At 42.5% G+C, this 24,870-nt stretch overlaps 1 protein-coding gene across 1 annotated transcript in view; it reads right to left on the bottom strand.

Annotated features, from left to right (window-relative positions):
- The window catches only part of LOC130118566 (soluble guanylate cyclase 88E-like), an 85,806-nt gene that overhangs the window by 10,570 nt on the left and 50,366 nt on the right, over positions 1-24,870 (bottom strand). The window contains exons 11-13 of the mRNA XM_056287010.1: positions 16,908-17,054; positions 15,099-15,245; positions 5,446-5,602 (exon numbers count right to left, since the gene is read on the bottom strand). Coding sequence (XP_056142985.1) covers positions 5,446-5,602; positions 15,099-15,245; positions 16,908-17,054 — 451 coding nt within the window. The remainder of the gene's footprint in view (positions 1-5,445; positions 5,603-15,098; positions 15,246-16,907; positions 17,055-24,870) is intronic.

Below are 24,870 nucleotides of genomic sequence, written 5' to 3'. Positions count from 1 at the left end.
CCGGGTCTTCTCGTCCAACATCAGTGCCTGACCTCACAAATGCTCTTCTGGATGAATGGGCAAAAATTCCCAGAGACACAGTCCTAAATCTTGTGGAAAGCCTTCCCAGAAGAGTGGAAGCTGTTATGGCTGCAAAGGGGGGGACCAACTCCATATTAATGCCTATACTGTGGATTTAGAATGGGATGTCATAAAAGCTCCTGTAGGTGTAATGGCCAGGTGTCCCAATACTTTTGTCCATATATCGTAGCTGGTCTCACTACCATCTTGTACACATTCACTTTAACTCTTGCTGGTACCCAGGTGGAGGGGGAGTAAGGCCAGGAGCATTGGAGGTGGGTTCAAACTCTTCTACCATGTTGCAGATGAGAGAGAAATGGGGTAGGGTAATTCTGAAGGAAGAGTATATCAAGAGTGTGTTGGAGGTGAAGAGAGTGTTGGACAGAGTGATGAGTATGAAGCTGGAAATCGAAGGGGTGATCATGAATATTATCAACGCATATGCCCCGCAAGTTGGGTGTGAGATGGAAGAGAAAGAAGAATTTTGGAGTGAGTTGGATGAAGTGGTGGAGCATGTACCCAAGGTGGAGTGAGTGGTGATTGGAGCGGACTTCAGTGGGCATGTTGGTGAAGGGAACAGAGGTGATGAGGAGGTGATAGGCAGGTATGGTCTTAAGGAGAGGCATGTGGAAGGACAGATGGTAGAGGATTTTGCGAAAAGGATGGAAATGGCTGTGGTGAATACATATTTCAAGAAGCGGGAGGAACACAGGGTGACATATAAGAATGGGGGGGAAGTGCACACAGGTAGACTATATCTTATGTAGGAGGCGTGATCTGAAAGGGATTGGAGACTGCAAGGTGGTGATAGGGGAGAACGTAGCTAGGCAGCACTGGATGGTAGTCTGTAGGAAGACTTTGGAGATCAAGGAGAGGAAGACTGTTGGGTGGAGTTCAGGGAGGAGTTAAAACAAGCACTGGGTGGTAGTGGAAGCTGCTTGGCATTCCCCTCATCACATTTTCTTTTTATATGTCTTATAAATCCATATCATTTTTGGTATTCTGTTTTTTGTTTTGTTTTGTTTTTTACATGGTGATACTGGTCGCGTGGCTTGGATCCTGGGCTGTTCCAGTGGTGTCTGGACACTGCTTGGCATCCTGTGCATCTTAAAAATTTTATAATTCCATTATAATTCTGTTATCCTCTTTCAATGTTGTATTCTGTAAATTGTGTAAAAACAACATCCATTGCACTTGGTATATATCCGTCTAGTCAGAAAGGCACGAACTGAGGAAGCCTCTTGGATGAGAGGCGAAACGTCTTCACGGGTATATACACCAAGTTCAGTTGCACTTGATTCAACTCCTTTGGATAACCATGGCTTGGATGAATGAGAACATTCACAGACAACATCCATTGCACGTTGTCTGTCTTGGGAGAGAGATCCTTCCTCTGTTGCTCTCCCTGAGGTTTCTTCCTATTTTTTGTCCGTTACAGGTTTTTTTTTTTTTAGGGAGTTTTTCCTTATCCAATGTGAGGGTATAAGGACAGGATGTTGTGCTGCTATAAAGCCCCTTGAGGCAAATTTGTAATTTGTTATATTGGGCTATACAAATATAATTGACTTGGCTTGACTTGAATAGTAAAGAGTTGCCAGATGGCTGGGCAACCACTGCAGAAATCGTGAGGGAGATAGCTAGGAAGGTACTTGGTGTGTCATCTGGACAGAGGAAGGAAGACAAGGAGACTTGATGGTGGAATGAAGAAGTCCATAAAAGTATACAAAGGAAGAAGTTGGCAAAGAAGAAGTGGGATAGTCAGAGAGGTGAAGAAAATAGACAGGAGTACAAGGAGATGTGATGTGAAGTGAAGAGAGAGGTGGTGAAGGCAAAGGAAAAGGCATGTGGCGAGTTGTATGAGAGGTTGGACACTAAGGAAGGAGAAAAGGACTTGTACTGATTGGCTAGACAGAGGAACCGAGCTGGGAAGGATGTGCAGCAGGTTAGGACGGTCAACGATAGAGATGGAAATGTGCTGACAAGTGAGGAGAGTGTGCTGAGAAGGTGGAAGGAGTACTTGAGGTGCTGATGAATGAAGCAAATGAGAGAGAGAGAGAAGGTTGGATGATGTGGGGATAGTGAATCAGGAAGTGTGGTGGATTAGCAAGGAGGAAGTGAGAGCAGCTATGAAGAGGATGAAGAGTGGAAAGGCAGTTGGTCCAGATGACATACCTGTGGAGGCATGGCGATGTTTAGGAGAGATGGCAGTGGAGTTTTTAACTACGTAGATTGTTTAACACAATCTTGGAAAGTGAGAGGAGTCCTGAGGAGTGGAGAAGAAGCATATCTGTCCTGATTTTTAAGAATCGGGGTGATGTGCAGAGCTGTAGTAACTACAGAGGTATAAAGTTGATCAGCCACAGCATGAAGATATGGGAAAGAGTAGTGCAAGCAGGGTTAAGAGGAGAGGTGATGATTAGCGAGCACTAGTATGGTTTCATGCCACAAAAGAGCACTACAGATGTGATGTTTGCTTTGAGAATGTTGATGGAGAAGTATAGAGAAGGTCAGAAGGAGTTACATTTTGTGTTTCCAGCATCCCTGTGACCCTGAGAGCAGGATAAACAGTTTGGATAATGGATGGATGCATGGATGGATTTAGAGAAAGCATATGATAGGGTGCTGAGAGAGGAGGTGTGGTATTGGAGGTGTGGAAGTCAGGAGTAGCAGAGAAGTATCTAAGAGTGGTGCAGGATATGTATGAGGGCAGTGAGACTGTGATGAGGTGGGCAGTAGAAATGACGGATGGGTTCAGGCTGGAGGTGGGATTACATCAAGGTTCGGTTCTGAGCCCTTTCTTGTTTGGTGATGGACAGATTGGCAGACAAGATCAGGCAGGAGTCTCTGTGGACTATGATGTTCACAGATGACATTGTGATCTGTAGTGAGAGGAGGGAGCAGGTTGAGGAGAGCCTGGAGAGGTGGAGGTATGCACTGGAGAGAAGAGGAATGAAAGTCAGTAGGAGCAAGACAGAATACATACATGTGAATGAGAGGGAGGACAGTGGAATGGTGAGGATACAAGGAGTAGAGGTGACGAATGCGTATGAGTTTAAATACGTACTTGGGGTCAGCTGTTCAAAATAATGGGGAGTGTGGAAGAGAGGTGAAGAAGAGAGTGCAGGCAGGGTGGAGTGGGTGGAGAAGAGTGTCAGGAGTGATTTGTGACAGAAGGGTACCAGCAAGAGTTAAAGGGGAGGTTTACAAGATGGTTGTGAGACCAGCTATGTTATATGGTTTGGAGACAGTGGCGCTGATGAAAAGACAGGAGGTGGAGCTGGAGGTGGCAGAGTTGAAGATGTTAAGATTTTAATTGGGAGTGATGAAGAAGGACAGGATTAGGAACGAGTATATCAGAGGGACAGCTCAGGTTGGATGGTTTGGAGACAAAGCAAGAGAGGCAAGATTGAGATGGTTTGGACCTATGTGGAGGAGAGATGCTGGGTATATTGGGAGAAGGATGCTGAATATGGAGCTGCCATGGAAGAGGAAAAGAGGAAGGCCAAAGAGGAGGTTTCGGGATGGGGTGAGGGAGGACATGCAGGTGGCTGGCATGACAGAACGCACCCTGTGGAGTACGTAGAATGACGCATGTACAACGACGCATTTGACGGTGATGGCAACCCAACATAATGCCGGCAGGTGGGGCAGGATAATGAAAAAAGACACTGGTGCATATGTATAACAAGGTAGACCTGTATCAACCTGATTTTGAGTGCCGTGGTCAACACTGTTGTTGTTTGAGCACCCAATGTGTGTCCTGTGGGTGTGGTCTTCACATGTGTTGTGGGGTGAATTGCATAGTGACGGGCTAATAGTATACAGGTACTTAACCAGACACACACACAATAGAGTCAGTGAGTTTGTTTGTCTTCTCTTGTGTGCTGGTACGCAGACTTTAATGCTTATTTGTATATTATGTAGTTTAATTTGTCTTCCCCTGTGCAAGTATACAGAATCTGATTGTTTATAGGTTATGTAGGTTAGTTACTGTATCCTTGTGTGCAGGGTTTCTGGTAGAGATGATTGTTTGTTTGTAAATTACAGTGAGTTTGGTTGTCTTCTCTTGTGTGTAGTGTATGGGTGTGCAATTCCCTGAGTCTGCTGCTGGTTCCCACTACACAAAATGGCTGGGTCAGCATCTGGAGAGCTGAGTGGTGCAGAGCAGCGGCTGGTTGGCAGAGCTACCAGAGACTTTTGGGGCGGCATGGCTCAGGGGGTAGAGTGGGTCATCCATTAATGGGAAGCTCGCTGGTTCGATCCCGAGGAGAGCATTTCGAAGTATCCTTGAGCAAGACACTGAACCGCTAAGTGCTCCTGATGTGCAGGTTGGAGCCTTGCATGGCAGCCACTGCCATCAGTGTATGAATGTGTATGTGAATAGGTGAATGTGAGGCATACGGTGGGCAGCATCGTGGCCCAGGGGTTAGCGCCATCGCCTCACAGCAAGAAGGACCTGGGTTTGAACCCCAGGGTTATCCAACCTTGGGGGTCATCCCAGGTCATCCTCTGTGTGGAGTTTGCATGTTCTCTCCATGTCTGTTGTGGGCTTTCTCCGGGTGCTCCGGTTTCCTCCACCATCAAAAAGAAATATGCATGTTAGGGTTAATATTCCCATCTGTGCCCCTGACCAAGGCAATGGGGAAAAGAACTGGAGTTGGTCCCCGGGTGCAGCATGAAGGTGGCAGCCCACTGCTCCTAGCTACACTGATCACAGCTAGGATGGGTTAATTTGCAGTAACTGAATTTCCCCAAGGGGATTAATAAAGGAAAACTCAGAACTTAATACACTGTAATGCGCTTTGAGTGGTCGGTAGAAAAGCGCTGTATAAAAGCAGTCCATTTACTACAGCACAACACCGGTGCAGCAAACAACTGGCCAGGAATCAGCAACCAGCAGTGGCACAGCAGTCCTTGGCATGACAGCGTTGGCTTTGCCACACTTGAGGAAGAGAAGTTGAGCCCACCCAGCCATAGACATCCTACTCCTCCCTATCAAACTGACTCTTGGCTCCCCCGGCTTTGGCCTCATTTTAAATATATTTATTCGTTTATTGATTAGAAACTATCAAATATTGCGATTTTAAACGATATGGTCTGTTGTATTTTGCCCATTCTTTTCTACACTGGTTGGCCAATTCTGAACTGGGGTGTTACATATGGGGTGGAGGATCCTGAGACAGAGTCAAAATCTGGATGTTTTTATCTGGCTGAGCCCTGGGCTGCCCCCTGAGAGTTTAATTAAGCATCATATATACTAAGACCATTAATTTGTCAGGGAGCCACCAAGGTAGTATTATTATACTACTAGAAATGTGATGTTGTGTCGCATGTGCCTGGCCATGACTTCCCCTGTCCGGCCCCACACGGTTAGGCTGAGCTCACCAACTCTGATCTGGATGTTGTCCCCGGTGGAGGGATCTTTGAGGTGGTCGATGGAGCTCAGCATGTCCAGGGCCATGTCACATATGTGGTGGGCATGGAAGGTGGTCTTATTGGGAACCCCTGCCACCACCATGTAGGCATCACGGATAGTCTCCACCTGGACAGACCAGAAGGAGAATGACTATTACGCTTTGCCTGTATTGTCTGGTGCTGTTTGAGTAAGTGGTTGACCAGTTTTCTTCCTGGTGACTGGAAATAAATCAAAAGTCAGAATTACAAACCCTAATCAGGAAAAGTTGGGATGGGATGTTAAAATCAAAATGGGAAACAGGGATTTGTAAATTATCTTTGACTTATATTACATTGAAAACAATAAACACATTATTTGATGATTTACCTCACGAATGTTAGTTTTTTTCAAAATAAACACATTTCAATTTTGATTCTTCCAACACATTTCACAAAAATTGGGACAGTAAAGCATTTACCACTTTGTAATGTTGCCAGTCCTTTTCACAACACTTAAAAGACGTTTAGGGACTGAAGACACCAAGTGACGAAGCGTTTCAGGTGTAATTTTGTCCATTCTTGCTGAAAACACGTCTTAAGGTGTGCAACAGTACGGGGTCTTCGTTGTCGCATTTTGCGTTTCAAAATGTGCCACACATTCTCTATTGGGGACAGCTCAGGGCTGCAGACAGGCCAGTCCGGCACCCACACCCTCCTCTTCCACAGCCATGTCTTTGTGATGTGTGCAGAATATGGCTTTGCATCGTCTTGTTGAAATATGCATGGGCGTCCCTGGAAAAGATGTTGTCTTGAAGGGAGCATATGTTGCTCCAAAATCGCTATGTACTTGTCAGCATTAACGGTGCAATCACAGAAGTGCAAGTTACCTTTTCAAAGGGCACTGACACAACCCCATACCATGATAAACCCTGGCTTTTGGACTTATTGCTGGTAACAGTTTGGATAGTAGTTTTCGTCTTTGTTTCAGAGCACACGGTATCCATTTCTTCCAAAAAAAAAAATACTGATTCGTCTGACCATAATACACATTTCCACTGTGTGATGGTCCATCTCAGATATCTCCGAGCCCAGAGAAGTCAACAATGCTTCTGGACACAGCTAACACAAGGTTTCCTTTAGGCACAGTAAAGTTTTAACTGGCATTTGTGGATGTACCTACATATTGTCGTGCTTCACAAAGGTTTGCCAAAGTAACCCTGAGCCCATGTGGTTATATCGCTTATAGGTGAATGATGGTTCCTGATGCAGTGCCGTCTGAAGGATCGGAGAGCACGGTTATTCAGCTTAAACTTGCGCCCTTGCCCTTTACACACTGAAATTCCTCCAGATTCCTTGAATCTTTTAATTATATTATGCACCATAGAAGGTGAAATATCCAAATCCCTTCTTATCTTTTTTTGAGGAACATTGTTTTTAAACATTTGAATAATTTTCTCACACATTTGTTGGCAAACTGGGGATCCTTGGTCCATCTTTTCTCCTAAATGACTAGGCCTTTCCTGGATGCTGCTTCTGCACCAAATCAAGTCAGGTCAATTTTATTTGTACAGCCCGATATTACAAATTAGCCTCAGGGGGCTTTACAGCAACACAACATCCTGTCTTTAGACCCTCACATTGGATAAGGAATGACTCTCTAAAAAAACAAACCCTTTAACAGGGGAACAAATCAGAAGATACCTCAGGGAGAGCAACAGAGGAGGGCTCTCTCCCAAGACGGAGAACGTGCAATGGATGTGTTTACACAATTTACAGAATATAGCATTGAAAAAGAAAAACAGAATTATAATGAAATTATAGAATATATGAAGAATATGATGAGGAGGATGCCAAGCAGTGTCCAGATGCCACTGGAACAGCTCAGGACTCGAGCCACGTGACCACTATCACCATGTAGACAAAAAAAAAAAACAACAACAAAAAAAAACACATTAGTCACACATCTCAGTGAGAGAAGGATATATAACGTTGAAACAGGATAACAAAATTATATGGATTTATAAGACCTATAAAAAGAAAATGGGATGAGGGGGATGCCAAGCAGTGTCCAGGTGGGGACCACTGTCACCATGGAGACCGGGGAGGAGGACAGACTGCATGTGCACACAAGGGAGACTCACATCACACCATTCACACACAGAAGAAGAGAAAGGACAAGAAATCATTCAAAGAGAGAGAAAAGACATTTTAGAGAAGAGAACAGTTTGCAATAGTCAATAATCTACAGTGCATCCGGAAAGTATTCACACCCTTTCACTTTCCCCACATTTTATTATGTTACAGCCTTATTCCAAAATGGATTAAATTCCTTTTTTTCTCATCAATCTACATACAATACCCCATAATGACAAAGTGAAAAAGGTTTTGTAGAAATTTTTGCAAATTTATTAAAAATAAAAAACTGAAATATTGCATGTACATAAGTATTCACACCCTTTACTCAGTACTTGGTTGAGGCACCCTTGGCAGCGATTACAGCCTCAAGTCTTCTTGGATATGAAGCTACAAGCTTGGCACACCTATATTTGGGGTATTTCTCCCATTCTTCTCTGCAGATCCTCTCGAGCTCTGTAAGGTTAGACGGGGAGCGTCGCTGCACAGCTATTTTCAGGTCTTTCCAGAGATGTTCAATGGGGTTCAAGTCTGGGCTCTGGCTGGGCCACTCAAGGACATTCACAGACTTGTCCCAAAGCCACTCCTTCGTTGTCTTGGCTGTGTGCTTAGGGTCGTTGTCATGTTGAAAGGTAAACCTTCGCCCCAGTCTGAGGTCCTGAGCGCTCTGGAGCAGGTTTTCATCAAGGATCTCTCTGTACTTTGCTCCATTCATCTTTCCCTCGATCCTGACTAGTCTCCCAGTTCCTGCCGCTGAAAAACATCCCCACAGCATGATGCTGCCACCACCATGCTTCACTGTAGGGATGGTATTAGCAAGGTGATGAGAGGTGCCTGGTTTCCTCCAGATGTGACGTTTGGCATTCAGGCCAAAGAGTTCAATCTTGGTTTCATCAGACCAGAGAATCTTGTTTCTCATGGTCTGAGAGTCCTTTAGGTGCTTTCTGGTAAACTCCAAGTGGGCTGTCATGTGCCTTTTACTGAGCAGAGGCTCCCGTCTGGCCACTCTACCATATAGGTCTGATTGGTGGAGTGCTGCAGAGATGGTTGTCCTTCTGGAAGGTTCTCCCATCTCCACAGAGGAACGCTGGAGCTCTGTCAGAGTGACCATCGGGTTCTTGGTCACCTCCCTGACCAAGGCCCTTCTTCCCCGATTGCTCAGTTTGGCTGGGCAGCCAGCTCTAGGAGGAGTCCTGGTGGATCCAAACTTCTTCCACTTAGGAATGACGGAGACCACTGTGCTCTTCGGGACCTTCAAAACTGTAGACATTTTTTTGTACCCTTCCCCAGATCTGTGCCTCGATACAATCCTGTCTCGGAGGTCCACAGACAATTCCTTTGACTTCGTGGCTTGGTTTCCGCTCTGACATGCACTGTCAACAGTGGGACCTTATATAGACAGGTGTGTGCCTTTCCAAATCATGTCTGATCAATTGAATTTACCACGGGTGGACTCCAATCAAGATGTAGAAACTTCTCAAGGATGATCAGTGGAAACAGGATGAACCTGAGCTCAATTTTGAGTGTCATAGCAAAGGGTGTGAATACTTATGTCCATGCAATATTTCAGTTTTTCATTTTTAATAAATTTGCAAAAATTTCTACAAAACCTTTTTCACTTTGTCTTTATGGGGTATTGTGTGTAGATTGATGAGAAAAAAACGAATTTAATCCATTTTGGAATAAGGCTGTAACATAACAAAATGTGGAGAAAGTGAAGGGGTGTGAATACTTTCCAGATGCACTGTCTATGGTAAAGTCTTGTTGGCAGAACAGTGCTTGGTAAATTCAAGTCAAGTCAATTTTATTTGTATAGCCCGATATCACAAATTACAAATTTGCTTCAAGGGGCTTTACAGCAACACAACACAGACAATTTAATTCACTGAGACAGAAACCAAACCACCATACAGTACAGGTTGTGAAGCACTCAATTTAAAGGCAACTAACTAGGCTAAGACAAAAAGCTGAGTTTTAAGATTGGATTTAAAGGACTCAACAGACTCTGATTTTCTGATGGCAGCAGGCAGGTTAGTTCACAAGAATGGGGCCCTGATAGGAAAAGGCCCTGCCACCAGCTGACTTCTTTTTAACTTTGAGTACACACAGGAGCTCTGTATTTTGAGAGTGAAGAGCTCAAGATGGAATGTACGGTTTAAGGAGATCAGACAGATAAGATGGGGCAAGCCCATTTAAGATTTTATAAGTCAGCAGAAGCACCTCAAAGTCCGATCTAACATGGACTGAAAGCCAATGAAGGGAGGCAAGAATTGGTGTAATATGGTCACATTTTCTGGTCTTAGTTAGGAGTCTAGCTGCAGCATTCTGAGCCATCTGAAGACTTTTAATACTAGCATGTGGCAGACCTGAAAACAGAACATTACAGTAATCAAGTATGGATGAAACAAATTCATGTATTCGTCTCTGCATCAGCCATGGACAGGAAAGACTGAATTTTAGCTATGTTACGTAAGTGAAAAAAGGCAGTCCTGGCAATTTCTTTAATGTGCTTATCAAAGGAAAGGCTGGGCTCAAATGTAACAGCAAGATTTTTGGCTGCCAAACTTTGTGAAATCACAGAGTTGTCAGTTGTTATTTTTACTTGATCATATTGGTGTCTGTGTCAAGCAAGGCCAATGACCAGCATCTCAGTTTTATCTGAATTTAAAAGCAGAAAATTTGGTGACATCCAATTTTTCACAGCAGCCAAGCAGGCCTCTAAATTAATTATTCGAGTATGATCATCAGCCCTTGTAGGCACATACAGCTGAGTATCATCAGTATAGCAAAGGAAATTTATGCCATGGCTGCATATAATTTGACCAAGAGCTGAAATATAGAGAGAAAAGTAGAGGGTCAAGAACTGAGCCCTGAGATACATCATATTTAATGTCAGAGAATTTTGATATATTATTATAGCGGACACAATGTGTTCTTCCAGACAAGTAGGACTTAAGCCAAGAGAGAGCTAAGCCAGAGACACCAAAATTACAATTTATTGTGTCTAATAGTATACAGTAATCAGTGGTGTCGAAGGCTGCGCTGAAGTCCAGTAGTAGAAGCACAGAAGTGGAATCAGAGTCCATAGCTAGCAGATCGTTCACCACTCTGGTCAGAGCCGTTTCAGTGGAGTGGCAGGCCCTGAAAGCCGACTGAAAAGATTCACGCCCAGCTAATGAACTTTACATAGAGTGCATTTTATACCCAAAAATGAGACTGTTACTTTAATATCTTACAGGTGAACACTAATTATGTCCAATTGTGTTTACCTGAGTTTGTTTTAGGAATAATTTGTCATTTGTGTAAACTTGGAGCTTTCAGAGTACAAGGGGTTGAATACTTATGCAAGCACTATATTTTAGTTTTTAATTTATCAATAAAAAGTCAGCGAAACACAACTTATTTTGGCTTTGGGAACAAGCTGTTAGAGCTTATGGGTTCACAAAAATAATATTGTTCAGGAACAGATGTTTGAGTATCTTTTATAATCCAGAAATTAGTGATGACTGTCAAGGGGGTTGAATACATTTGCAAGGCACTGTAACAAAGCAGATATAGCCCTGATTCAGGAGACACACATGGAGGGCAAAGAAGCAGACAAACTTAAGCCTGACTGAGTAGCACAGTCGTTTCATAAATATTTTTTTAGTAAAAAGAATGGGCTGGTATTATTAGTGCATAAGAAACTGAATTTAGCTGTACTTATTCATAAAAGGATGACGAGGGCAGGATGATATGTATACAGGCCACCACTAATGAAGTAAAAGTTAACACGTAATGTATATGCTCGAAACAGAAAGGGCAGTAATTTCATTCATATGGTTAACAAGACAATGGGAGAAATTGAGGAGGGTCAAATATTGATTGCTAGGGACTTCAGCCAGGTGCAAGATGCCCAATTAGACCTGAACAACATATCATAGAGTTGTGCCAAGGGATAGATTAGCTATACAGTTGATGATGAAAGACTTTGGTCTGGTAGACATATGGAGGTTGGTCAATCCCCAAGAAAACGAGTACATCTCCTTTTCACATATGCATAAATCATACTCAAGGACAGACAATTTCCTGTTCTCTAGAGAAATTATTGAGGAAGTGGCAGATTCAAAGATTGGGGTGATAGCTTTGTCTGATCATGCTCCAGTAGAGTTAAGCATAGTGATTAAGTCGAGTGGAAATAGGGTAAATTGGTGGAGACTAAATGCATCGCTGCCTCAGGACCTCATATTTAAGACTGTTTTGGAAACCTACCTTAAGGATTTTTTGATCATAATATTGGCTCAACAGAGAGACTGGGGATGGTGTGGGAAGCATCAAAGGCATAAATAAGGGGCTGGTTAATTTCACAAGCTAGTTCTCTAAAAAAAACTGACCAACACGAGAATTAAAGAGCTTGCATCTCAGATTAAAAACATTGAAAATGAGCTGTTACAACTTTACAGTGACTACCGGTTTAAAAAAAAATCTGTGACTTGAAATATCAGCTAACAGAGATATACAATAAGAGGGCAGAACATACCCTCTTTAGATTAAAAACAGGCTTCTAAGAAAGTGGAGAGAAATATGGCAAGCTGTTGGCAAGACATCTGAAACAAAAAGATGCCAGCTTTTCAATTCCAGCAATTAATGAGGGGGGGACGTTTTAACAGATAATGTGGAAATCAGCAAGGCCTTCAAAAGCTTTTGTGAGAAATTGTATAATTGTCAGAGGCATCTGTAGATGAAGGCAATTATCAGGAGTGTTTTTCAAAAACAGATCATCCTACGGCGTCCCCAGCCCAAGTGGAGATGTTGGATGTGCCTGTAGACGAGTCTGAAGTTAGAGAGGCTATATTATCAATGAAGTCCGGTAAATCACTAGACTTAGATGGCTTGACAGCTGAATATTATAGGAAGAACATTGACATAGTAGCACCTATTCTGACTGAAGTTTATACAGAAGTGCTGGCAGAGGGACAGCTGCCACCAACATTTAATGATGCAGTAAAGACTGTACTGCTGAAAAAAGTAATTGGCCAAGTAGTTTTTGGCCAATTAGTCTGGAAAATATAGATGGCAAGATTTTGACTAAGGTATTAGCAATGAGAGTGGAGAAAATTCCATCAAGTTATTAATGATGACCAGGTCGGTTTTATTAAAGGTAGATCATCAGCTGACAACCTTAGATGCCCACTTGTGGTTAAATCGTAAAGAAGATGTTCCAGTTGCTGCTTTCTCGCTTGACGCCATGAAAGCATTTGATAGGGTGGAATGGGGCTATCTGACGTATACTTTGCAGGCTTTTGGCTTTGGGGCAGGATTTATTAAATGGGTTAAGGTACTATATTCAGCACTGCGGGCAGCAGTTCTTATGAATGGCATTACATCCCCCTTCTTTAATCTGGGACACAGGACCAGGCAGGGGGGTCCTCTTTCCCCGCTGCTCTTTACTCTGTCTGTGGAACCACTAGCAGTGTCCATCAGAGACGATTTGAGAATTAAGGGAGTGCTGGCGGGAGGGAGCATAAGCCGTTTTGTACGCGGATGCCATTTTGTTGCTACTATCAAACCCAGCTTCCTCTATTCCAGGTGTCATGGACATTGTTGAAAGTTTTTCTGAGATAACAAGGTTACTCATCCTTATGAGAGAATCCTGTGATTAAGCTAGGGAAGAAAACAATCTGTTGGAGGGCATGGCACATTAAAGGTTTAGCCACAATTGCTGATCTATTTGGAGAAGCAGTGTTCTACTCCTATCAGGGGCTAAAGGATCGATATACGTAATTTAATTGATAAGGGGGACTTTTGGAAATACCTCCAATTACAGAGTTGTGTACAGTCTGTGGGTTACAATACAGGACAGGGTGAAAGTGTATTGCAAAGGTTCTTAAAGCTTCCAAATATTGTACAATCATCCTCTGTATTTTACAAAATGGCAGCAAATGCTTTGTATGGTAAAAGTGAGAGCCTGAAGATAATATGGCAAATGAACCTGGACATTGAGCTTGAACAAGAGGTCTGGGAGAATATTGTCCATGGGTTGTCCAGTAAGGGATAGTAAGAACAAATTTATACATTATAAAATAATTCATAGATATTATTGGACTCCAGTCAGACTTAAAAAACGTGGGCTAATTCAAAGCAATGAGTGCTGGAAATGTAACAGTTCTATGGGTACTTTTCTACACCTCATGTGGGACTTGTCCTCTGGTTTCCCCATTCTGGACCTGAGTGGTTGGGGCAATTGAGGAGTGGTTTGATTAGCCTTTGCCAAGCTCGCCACATTTTTGCTTTCTTGGAGACAAATCTGTTCTACCAGCTGGACTTACAAAGGCACAGTTTGGGATAGCCCTCGCAGGCTTTCTTAATGCAGCCATGATTCTACTAAGGAACTGGAAAAATACAAGCACACCTTGTTATAAGGACCGGATCAAACTCATGATGGTTACAGCCTCGTATGAGTTAATGCTAGCCAAACTGAAGGACTCCATGTCTAAATTCACTGTGGGGTAACGTCCTCAGACTTATTAATAGTGGGGTTCTTTAGAGCCCCACTATTAATAACCTTTCATTTTCCATTTGTGTTTGTGCACTTTTCCTGTAGACTACCATATGAAAAGTATGTTTTGTACTGTAATGTTTCAGGGTGTTTGAGAAAAAAAAAATCTAAATGGCAGAAATCACTGCTTTCTTTTTTTATTTGCATTTTCCATACCGTCCCAACTTTTTTCCGAGTTGGGTTTGTAAGAGCTACTGTGTTGTGTTCCCTCTTCAACTACTGCCCTGGAACAAAGAAATATGAGGTTTAAGTCCACTTTCCTTCCAAAATAATCATAAAGGGAAGTTATTTAGTGGTGGTATGCACATATGGAGGCATTTTAATTTCTGCATTTTTGATGGGTTTTGTTAGCTTTGTATTTACCCAAGTTCTCTAAGCTCTAGTTGTAGATCAGGAATCTACTTCATTCGTTATTATGAGCTCAGTATTTTATCTTGCACCATTTTGTATTTTTTTTATGCAATGGAGCGAACAGGGAACAGATGTTTCTTTATGCTTTCATGGTCTAATGAAAATAAGTTCAACTGAATCGACCCTGTTGGTAAAGGTCTTCTACCAGCTTATTTAGACATAACAACTTAACTTCTTCAGATTCAACACTTCCTGCCTTCTTCTTCCTCATTTGGCTGCTATGATGAAGATGGAAAATGCTATGCACCCTATCATTTTTACAGGGAATCTCCTCCCTGATAGTAATCTTTAAATAGAGCAACTAAAAAAAAAGCATTAATGGTTTGGATCATGGTTTATGATTTTAAATAAATCAGCAATAAAAAGTAATAAAAATGATGTTTATATGTGAATCTACAGGATTACAGTTTTATGCAACCATCTTATTTTCAGCCATATTGCTAGATATCTAGGTAAGGTGGAGAGCCTACTAGCCACTGGATGACATTAATTTTTCAACTCGACCTCAGCTGAATCACGCAACTAAATATAATGTGTACTGCTTGACCCGTCCTGAGCCGACCTTGTAGACGTTGTGCTTCTCACTGAGTGTGTCGAAGACGATGTAGATCTCGTTGAGCATGTCCACCACCTGCATGGGTGTGATGTGGATGCAGATCTCGTTAAACTTGACCACATCACTGAACAGGATGGTCACATCTGGGAAGACCTGAATTGACACATATGCATATACATATGCACATAACACAACACAACACAACACACACAGGGTTACAATGGTTTTGGATATATAAAGTATTAAATATTTAAGTAAATAGCCAGGGAAAAAAAGTTGAAAATTATTTCAAACTGAAACAAGCTGAGGTGTAATTGATTGCCATATGGCCTTAAGAGAAATAATTGATCAAGGGACTCATGTGTTCGTCAACAACTTAATATGCATGCGGCCACAATTTTGCACAGGTTTGATAAACTGTACAGCTACTTTGGGAATATTGGATCATTTTCTGTCTCAAACAAAGGCCTGTCATTTCAATCTTTGCTGAGTTGGCAGAGTTATAGGGCGAAGTAGTATCTTTAATTCTGTTTTCAAAGCTACATCCAAAGAAAGAAAACCAACCAGCTGCAAAACTGAGACCTGTTTACTGTGGACGTGACTATCCTCCAGTCTTTAAACGGCATGCTCTTACTAGAGCAGTATTCTTTGCTACTGTCATTTACACTTGATGACCTGTGCAGGCATGCACTCGCTCATTGTGTTAGCTTTAACTCGTCAACTGTCACAACATGAAGCAATCCATAAAGTGTAATTTTGGAGTTTCAAATCTGACTCAGGACTTTTGTTTCTCGCTCTCTCTCTCTCCGCCTTATATTTCCTGGCTGTTTCCGTTGTCATATCTAATAAAGCAAAATTTGCCAGTTCACCTCCAACCAATTTTGTTGAAAACTTTAAAGTGCTGCTGCTTGTATACAAATCCCTCAATGGCTTAGGGCCAACATACATTTATTTATTTATTTATTCCCTTTATCTCCCCAATTGTATCTGGCCAATTACCCCATTCTTCCAAGCTGTCCCGGTCACTGCTCCACCCCCTCTGCCGATCCGGGGAGGGCTGCAGACTGCCACGTCTCCTCCGATACATGTGGAGTCACCAGCCGCTTCTTTTCACTTGACAGTGAGGAGTTTCACCAGGGGGATGCAGCACGTGGGAGGATCACACTATTCCCCCCAGTTCCCCCTCCCCCCTGAACAGGTGCCCCGACTGACCAGAGGAGGCGCTAGTGCAGCAACCAGGACACACCCACATCCGGCTTCCCACCCGCAGACACGGCCAATTGTGTCTGTAGGGACACCCGACCAAGCCGGAGGTAACACGGGGATTCGATCCGGCAATCCCCACGTTGGTAGGCAACGGAACAGACCGCCACACCACCCGGAATTTGTCATATGATGCATTCCACCTCACTTTTATTTTCCTCTACCCCTTAATTTATCCTTTTTTATCTTTACTTGTTATTTTGAATCTTTTTTATATCTACATAAAGCACTTTTAATTATGTAGAGCACTTTGAATTGCAAGTGCGTATGTGCTATTCAGATAAAATTCCCTTGCCTTGAAAACTTTCCAGTTGTCTTCCCCAACCGGACTCGGGTATAAACTCCCTGGTGACATGCAGCTTCTCTGCTGAAGTGTCCTTTAGCCAGAGGCTGAATCCCTACAAGCTTCAGTGATGTTGCACAGTAGCTACCCCTTGCTGTCTTGCACCCCTGTAACTCCTTTATGAAACCGAGCCAAACCCATTCAATATCAAGTGTTTCAATACGTGAGGCAGCACTGCCTCCAGCTGCCGTCCTGCCCCTGTCTCCTACCTGGCATGTCTCCAGTGCTGTGATGCCCTTCCTGAGGCGATCCGCCACAGCTTTGGGAATCATGGCGTACAGCAGGGAGTCTCCTCGCTTTTTCTCCTCGTCCAGCTTTTTGATGATTTCCTGCAGCTGGGCATACTTCTGTTGCTCCTAAAGAATCACACATGGGAGAAATTACTCAGGTCAGAAAATGACTAGTGATTTTTTTTGGCATTATTTTTCAACCGTTTATCATTGATAGGATAGTGGAGTCTCAGGAAACAAGAAAAAAATGTAAAACTGAAAAAAAAATCTTTCCTGCTTGTGTCCTGAATGATTAGACCAAGACTCTGGCATTAATTTGCACCTACGTCGGGGGCTGGCAACCTGTGGCTCCTTTTGCCCCTCTTCAGTGGCTCACTGTGGCTTTGACAAAAATCATATGAAAATGAATAACGGTTAATTTTTTTACATTTAAATTTTCATTCATCATTGATGTAGGCCTAAAATGGTTCTTATGCTCGCCACACCGAATGAAAAAGTGATTTAACATTTTGTCAACGAAAATGTACATCATAGCCTATGCCTGGTGCATTTTCCTCTAAATTTTGCTGAACCTCAATAGCGGTGGCTAGTCTTGAGTCCAGTGGTGGCTGGTGCTAACAATTTTTTTTTTGAGGGGGGGGCGCAATTCACCTTGGTGCAGCACACCTGACAGCTTCTTTAATGTCCACACAGTCACAGAGTTATTAAGAAGGACAATGTAGCCTATAGAGTTTATCAGGGTTTTTTTTTACCCCTGATAAAATACATACATAAAGCATTTGATACAGTGAGTTATCCAATACTTCCATCAAAGTCGTCCAAATTCAAACCTTCAGCTAGTAACCTGAATTGGGTATGGTCTTATATATCTGATCGCTCACAATGTGTTCGTATAAATAATGAACTGTCATCAATAAAATCATGCACAATGGAAGAGCCACAAGGCTCAATTTTGGGGCCGCACTTGTTCAGTTTATACATCACTGATCTCTCATCTTTTTGTGGGGATGTGGATATGAAGATGTATGCTGATGACACGGTCATATACACTCATCGGAGAGATGCTGAAGAGGTGCCGCTAAGCTCTCATTGATGCTTCATAAAGTTGCTAAGTAACCAAGTGACTCATCTTACTTTGAATAAAATAACAGTGATGATGTATTTTGCTAATAAACAAAAGCAAACACCGTGTATCCACAGCTTAGTATTAATGGACAAATAATAAAAAATGTTAATGAGGTTAAATATTTAGGTTTGATTTTGGATTCCAATTTGACTGTTGGATATTAAAAACACGAGTAAAATGTTGGAATATAACATTGTTGAATTTATACATATTACAAACTCAATAACAACAGAAGCATCAAAAACATTTTTGTATAATCTAATTTTTTTCACAAGTTCATTACTGTATACTCTGCTGGTCCCAGGCCAGTAAGACCGTTCTGGACAATTGAGATTCTTTTAAACAAGCCTTAAAAGTTTTTGATAGTAAATCATTAAATCACCATCATTCTAACAAATTGTCCAAATAGTCTTTTAAGTTTTGAAAATCTTATTCTGTTTCCACCATTGAAACTTTTTTTCCGCTCTGCGCTGAACAAATGAGCAGAACCTCTCGATATGCCCTAAGCTTGGATTTAAGCATCCCTCTGTGGCAGACTGTCATTGGACAATCTTCTTTTTCATTAATGACCATTAAACATTGAAATGTGCTTCCAGCTGAGTTTAAAACTTGCCCAAACTTCCATTCTTTTCCCCATGGTTCAAAAAATGGATTTTGAGCAACCATTAATGTCAACATTAATTTGACCATGACTCAGATTTTTACTTGCCTTCTTTCGGCTAGTCCTGTTAGGGTCTGCCACAGCGGATCATCCGTTTCCATCTCTTCCTGTCTTCTGCATCTTCCTGTGTCACGCTAACCACCTGCATATCCTCACTCACCACATCCATAAACCTCCTCTTTGGCCTTCCTCTTTTCTTCTTGCCTGGCAGCTCCATATTCAGCATCCTTCTCCTAATATACTCAGCATCTCTCCTCCACACATGTCCAAACCATCTAGATCTCGCCTCTCTTGCCTTGTCTCCAAACCATCCAACGTGGGCTGTCCTTCTAATATACTCACTCCTAATCCTGTCCATCTTCGTCACTCCCAACGAAAATCTTAGCATCTTCAACTCTGCCACCTCCAGCTCCGCCTCCTGTCTTTCGTCAGTGCCACCATCTCCAAACCATACAACATAACTGGTCTCACAACCTACTACAACTACTACTACTACTTTCGGCTGTTCCCGTTAGGGGTCACCACATCAGATCATCCGTTTCCATTTCTTCCTGTCTTCTGCATCTTCCTCTGTCACACCAGCCACCTGCATCTCCTCCCTCACCACATCCATAAACCTCCTCTTTAGCCTCCCTCTTTTGCTCTTCCCTGGCAGCTCCATAGTCAACATCCTTCTCACAATATACCCAGCATCTCTCCTCCACACAGGTCCAAACCATCTCAATCTTGCCTCTCTTGCTTTGTCTCCAAACCGTCCAACTTGAGCTGTCCCTCTAATATACTCGGTCCTAATCCTGTCCTTCTTTGTCACTCCCAATGAAAATCTTAGCATCTTCAACTCTGCCACCTCCTGTCTTTTTGTCAGTGCCACTGTCTCCAAACCATACAATATAGCTTGTCTCACAACCATCTTTCAATAATAATAATGATAACTTCATTTATACAGCACTTTTCTAAAACACTGTTTTACAAAGAAATAAAACCAGACAAGGCAAAAATAAGAGTAAGACCAAATAAGAGTAAACATAAAACAGTATAAATAAATAAAAACATCAAACATTTGTAAGCTTTCATAAAAAGAAAAGTTTTAAGACTAGATTTAAAAGAAGCTAGAGACTTGGTTAGTCTTAATTTGACAGGAAGAGAGGTCCATAGTGTGGGGGCTCTAACAGTTAAAGCCCAATCACCTTTTGTAACAAACCTAGACCTGGGAATAACCAGCAGGGCTCCATCTGCAGACCTTAATGGTCGAGGGGGTTTATACCAGGTCAATAAATCACAAATGTATGAAGGAGCAAGACCATTTAAGGCCTTAAAAGTGAGTAATAAAATTTCAAAATCAATTCCAAATATAAGAGGGAGCCAGCGTAGGGAGGCAAGCGCAGGAGTGATACGGTCATGCCTCTTTGTCCCGGTAATGAGCCGAGCAGCGGCGTGTTGTACCAACTGCAAACAGTAGAGGGAGCCCTTGCTGACACCAGAATAAAGTGTACTACAATAGTCAAGCTGAGGATAAAAAAAAATGTACAACTTTTTGCAGATTGGCAGTTGATAAAAAAGGACCTAATTTTGGAGATTAGCTTGAGCTGGAGAAACACACCTCACCACTGCCACACTGCCCTTATTCATATCCTGCACCACTCTTACATTCTTCTTTGCCACTCCCGACTTCCTCATACAATAATACCACACCTCCTTTTTGACACCCTGTCATATGCTTTCTCTAAATCCACAAAGACACAGTGTTACTCCTTCTAACCTTCTCTATACTTCTCCATCAACACTCTCAAAGTAAACATCACATCTGTGGCGCTCTTTTGTGGAATGAAACCATACTGCTGCTCACTGATCATCACCGCTCCTCTTAACCTAGCTTCTATTACTCTGTCCCATACCTTCATGCTCATAGAAAGTTGAATCAGTTCATCTGGACACGTTTATTGAGAGAAATGTTTCATCACTCATCTTAGTGACCTCTTCAGTCTCAACCGACCGCAGGTATCCCCACCCTTATAAACCTGCAGTCAGTTGAGAATGAAGAGGTCACTTAGATGTGTGATCGGGTGAAAATCGGTTTCATATGCAAACTGCTGCGAGCATTAACTAGAGTTTCAATGGCCATGTGTACTATTGACAGAGGATTTGGGAATAGTTGCAATCACAGCATTGTAAGATGGTGACAGATGTACTCTTAGCCCCCCCCCCCCCGCCCCAGTTCAGGGATGGTTGTTCCCTCTTCACATACATGGCCTCTTTGACTCCCTGTTCAAACCAGCGTTCCTCTCTATCAAGGAGGTGCACATCCTCATCCTTGAAAGAGTGGCCACTGGCCTGTAGATGGTGTAGACTGTGGAGTCCTGGCCTGACGTTTTAGCTCTTCTGTGTTGTGTCATCCTCTTGGCCAGCATCTGTTTGGTTTCCTCGATGTACAAGTCACGGCAATCCTGGCAGCACTTGACAGCATATTCTATTTTGCTCTGTTTGTGCCGGTGGACCCGATCCTTGGGTTGGGTTAATTTCTGCGTGTTTTGGGGTTTGAAAGAAGCTGAAATGTGATGTTTGGAAAATACTTGTCTCAGCTGTTGTCCTTCTCCTCTCTTGGATCAGCTGGTGCACTGTTTGGGCGTCTTCCTGGCTTTGACAAATGCCCAGTTAGGATAACCACACTTAACCAGGGCCTGTTTAATGTGGGATTTCTCCCCTTCTTCCCCGGCCACTGTGTCGGTGGGGCTGTTGTCAGCTCAGTGGTACAGCGTCCTGATGACTCCTAGTTTGTGCTCCAGTGGATGAAGACAGTCAAACCTTAAGTACTGATCAGTATGTGTTGGTTTACGGTAAACATCAACAATCAAATGTCACCCATCACCAGTTGCAATTTCACAGTCTAAGAAGGCTAACCTGTCATTTTTCACATCCTCCCTGGTGAACTTGATGTGGTTGTCCACAGAGTTAATGTGGTCGGTGAAATGTGGTACATCCTGAGATTTCATTTTAACCCAGGTGTCGTCCACAAATCTGAACCAGTGGCTAGGTGGTGTCCCTGGATAGGACATCAGAGCCCTCTTTTCCACTTCCTCCATAGACAAGTTGGCCACTACAGGTGAGACTAGGGAACCCATAGCACACCCATGCCTCTGCCTATAGTACTGCCCCCTGTATGTGAAGTACGTGGACTGAAGACACAGCTTCAGGAGCAGACACACTTGGTCAGTGTTAAGGGTGGTCCTACTGCTAAGGGTGGGGTCTTTTTTGTAATTTCATACAGACTACCTCAAATGTTTCATCACTCAAGTGATGACTGATGAGACATTTCTCTCTCAATAAATGTTGTGTTCAGATAAACTGATTCAACTTTCTGTCATTTTCTTACCTGGATTATTGAGCATCTGGAAAACATTCCCTCATTTTCTTCATTCATCAGCCCCTCAAAGTACTCCTCCCACCTTCTCAACACACTCTCCTCGCTTGTCAACACATTTCCATCTCTATCCTTCATCACCCTTACCTGATACACATCCTTCCCAGCTCGCTCCCTCTGTCTATCCAATCGGTACAAGTCCTTCTCTCTTTCCTTAGTGTCCAGCTTCTCATACAACTCACCACATGCCTTTTCCTTTACCTTCGCCACCTCTCTCATTCTGATTTTTTTTATTGTAATGAGTTGTAATTTTATAGTTCTACTGGATGAATTTGATGCTGTTTATTTGTTGATGTGTGCTTGTAGATTTTTCTGTATAATGGTTAGTGTGGGAGTGACTATACAATAGTCCATCCATTATCTCAACCGCTTATCCTGCTCTCAGGGTCACGGGGATGCTGGAGCCTATCCCAGCAGTCATTAGGCGGCAGGCGGGGGAGACATCCTGGATAGGCCTCCAGGCCATCACACAGGGTCGACACACACCCACACCCAGTCATACCTCGGGACAATTTAGTATGGCCAATTCACCTGACCTACATGTCTCTGGACTGTGGGAGGAAACCGGAGCCCCTGGAGGAAACCCACGCAGACACGGTGTTGTACTTAAATGAAGTTTAAGTGTCTGTTGATAGCTCTGTACCTGCCCCGGGACTGCAGATGGAAAATAGCTAATAGCTAAATCTGGCATAAATCATCTCTTCTCATTTTTAGACTAATGTATTTGTGCATACTCCTTGTTAAATAGTAAAATAAAAAAAGAGGAGCTTAGTTGTCTCAGGGCTCAGAAATCCTTCTTTAACTTGTCTATTCTCCTTGAGATGCATCTGTTACTGCAATGGGTTTGAAAGATGAAACTCGGAGGTCGTCACAGCTTTCGACCGCTCACACCTGCTCAGATTATTTCATGGAAAGAACAGATGGCTCTTTGTTGCAAAAAAAGCAAGACTTTGGCTCTTTTGTGTAATAATTTTAATTATAGTGTTGTTTAAGTTAAGATGATAACATAAAATGATATGGACATATAGCAATCCTCCTCGTAATTGAGTATCTAATAGGTAATAATGTTTTGAATATTTAATTTGCTGGACAATTTTACGCAAAGCATCTTATGACATTTTTTACTTCGTCTGTGCTTTTCTGCACACCAAAATAACTCAACGATTGAAAAAAGAAACAAAGTAATTCATATGAACAAACATAAGCAGGCATGACTAGCATACCATCAGCACAAGAGAACAGTAACAACAGAGCAACCATAAAAACTAAGAACAGCATTAAAGCTGCAATCTGTGACTTGTCTTGCCATTTTCTCCATTTGAAAGGTGGTGGTGATGGGGTGTGATTGTGTGTGTGTGTGTGGGGGGGGTTTGTGCAGGAGGTGTCTTGCATCAATTAAAAGACTATGCAACTATGATGGGGTTGGTCTCAACACATAGAGCAAAGCATAACATTAATGGCATGATATGAAGATAACACTTGGTCTTACCTTACACAATGGTGAAGTATGGATGATACCGACAACATTTGAACGTTATTGTTACATTCTACAATAGCCTAAATTACGTGCCATCATGGACAATGTCTCCCATGATGTGCTGGCTGGGCACAGGAGTACTTTTAGTGATAGACTCGTTCTGCCTAAATGCACTACAGAGCGCCACAGGAGGTCATTTCTGCCTGTGGCCATCAAACTTTACAGCTCTTCCCTCAGACTGTCAGACACTCGGAGTTAATGGTCTCTGGCTTGCCCTTCCACTTATTTTACTGTGTTGGGTTTTGTTTGTGCTGTTGTTTTGTGCTGCGGTAGTGCAGTATAGATAGGGTGTTATGTGCACCATGCGTGTTGATATTTTTTGTTCTTAATTTCTATTTGATTCTGTTTTTCTTGTTTTTATTTCTATTTTCTTGTATCTTGTTAGTTTTTTTCTTACTAGAGCGTGAGCATCTGTAGTAGAACCCAATTTACCCTCGGGGATGAATAAAGTATTCTGATTCTGGTTCTGAGCTTGAACATTCAGTCAACAAGTGTTCTTATTGTGTTTAGATAGCAGCTTGATTTATTCTCTTTTCTGCTGCTGTCCCCATCCTTCCTCTTGTTTTCCAAATTGAGCGTGTACAAACTGGAAACTGAGTGCGTGTGCAGTGTGAAATCTAGCATCACGTGATTAACGAGTACTCAATGTTAAATTAGAAACTTGAGAACTGATGTAATTGTTCGACTGCTTGACTACTCTGTGCAACCCCCAGGAGACAGAGAAATAGACCTGTTGACACTGATTTTGTGGGACTACAGACAAGGTGTAGCAGTCATTGTGGCTGCTGTGCCGTCAGCTTAGCAGTAAACGGTTCCCACCCTTGTAAAAATTGGATCCTGGAACCAAAGCTAACACAGACTGTTTAATGTATTACAAACTACATCACACTATATGGGAACACTGTTGTACAGTAATATTGATTATCATGGCCACATTAGCATCATGTTTCAATCTTTTTTCCTGCTGCAGTTGTTTCCAACACGTACATGTTTGCCGCTGCACCAATGTTCATCCTATCCAGTCAAAACATGTCAACAGCGGTATATGGGGACTGGAGAGTGTCTCGAACCATAGGAAAGATGATCATTTCTCTATTAAAGCTGCTGTAAGGAACTTTCTCTTAACACTGTATTGTCATATTTCGTGAAATTCCCATTATACATCAATAGGTATGAATCAAGTAATTGTACTGTGAAGGA

This window comes from Lampris incognitus, chromosome 9, assembly GCF_029633865.1.
Source record: "Lampris incognitus isolate fLamInc1 chromosome 9, fLamInc1.hap2, whole genome shotgun sequence".
NCBI lineage: Eukaryota > Metazoa > Chordata > Actinopteri > Lampriformes > Lampridae > Lampris > Lampris incognitus.
Note: the sequence above shows the minus strand (reverse complement) of the source record. Positions and strands in the feature narration are given on the sequence as shown.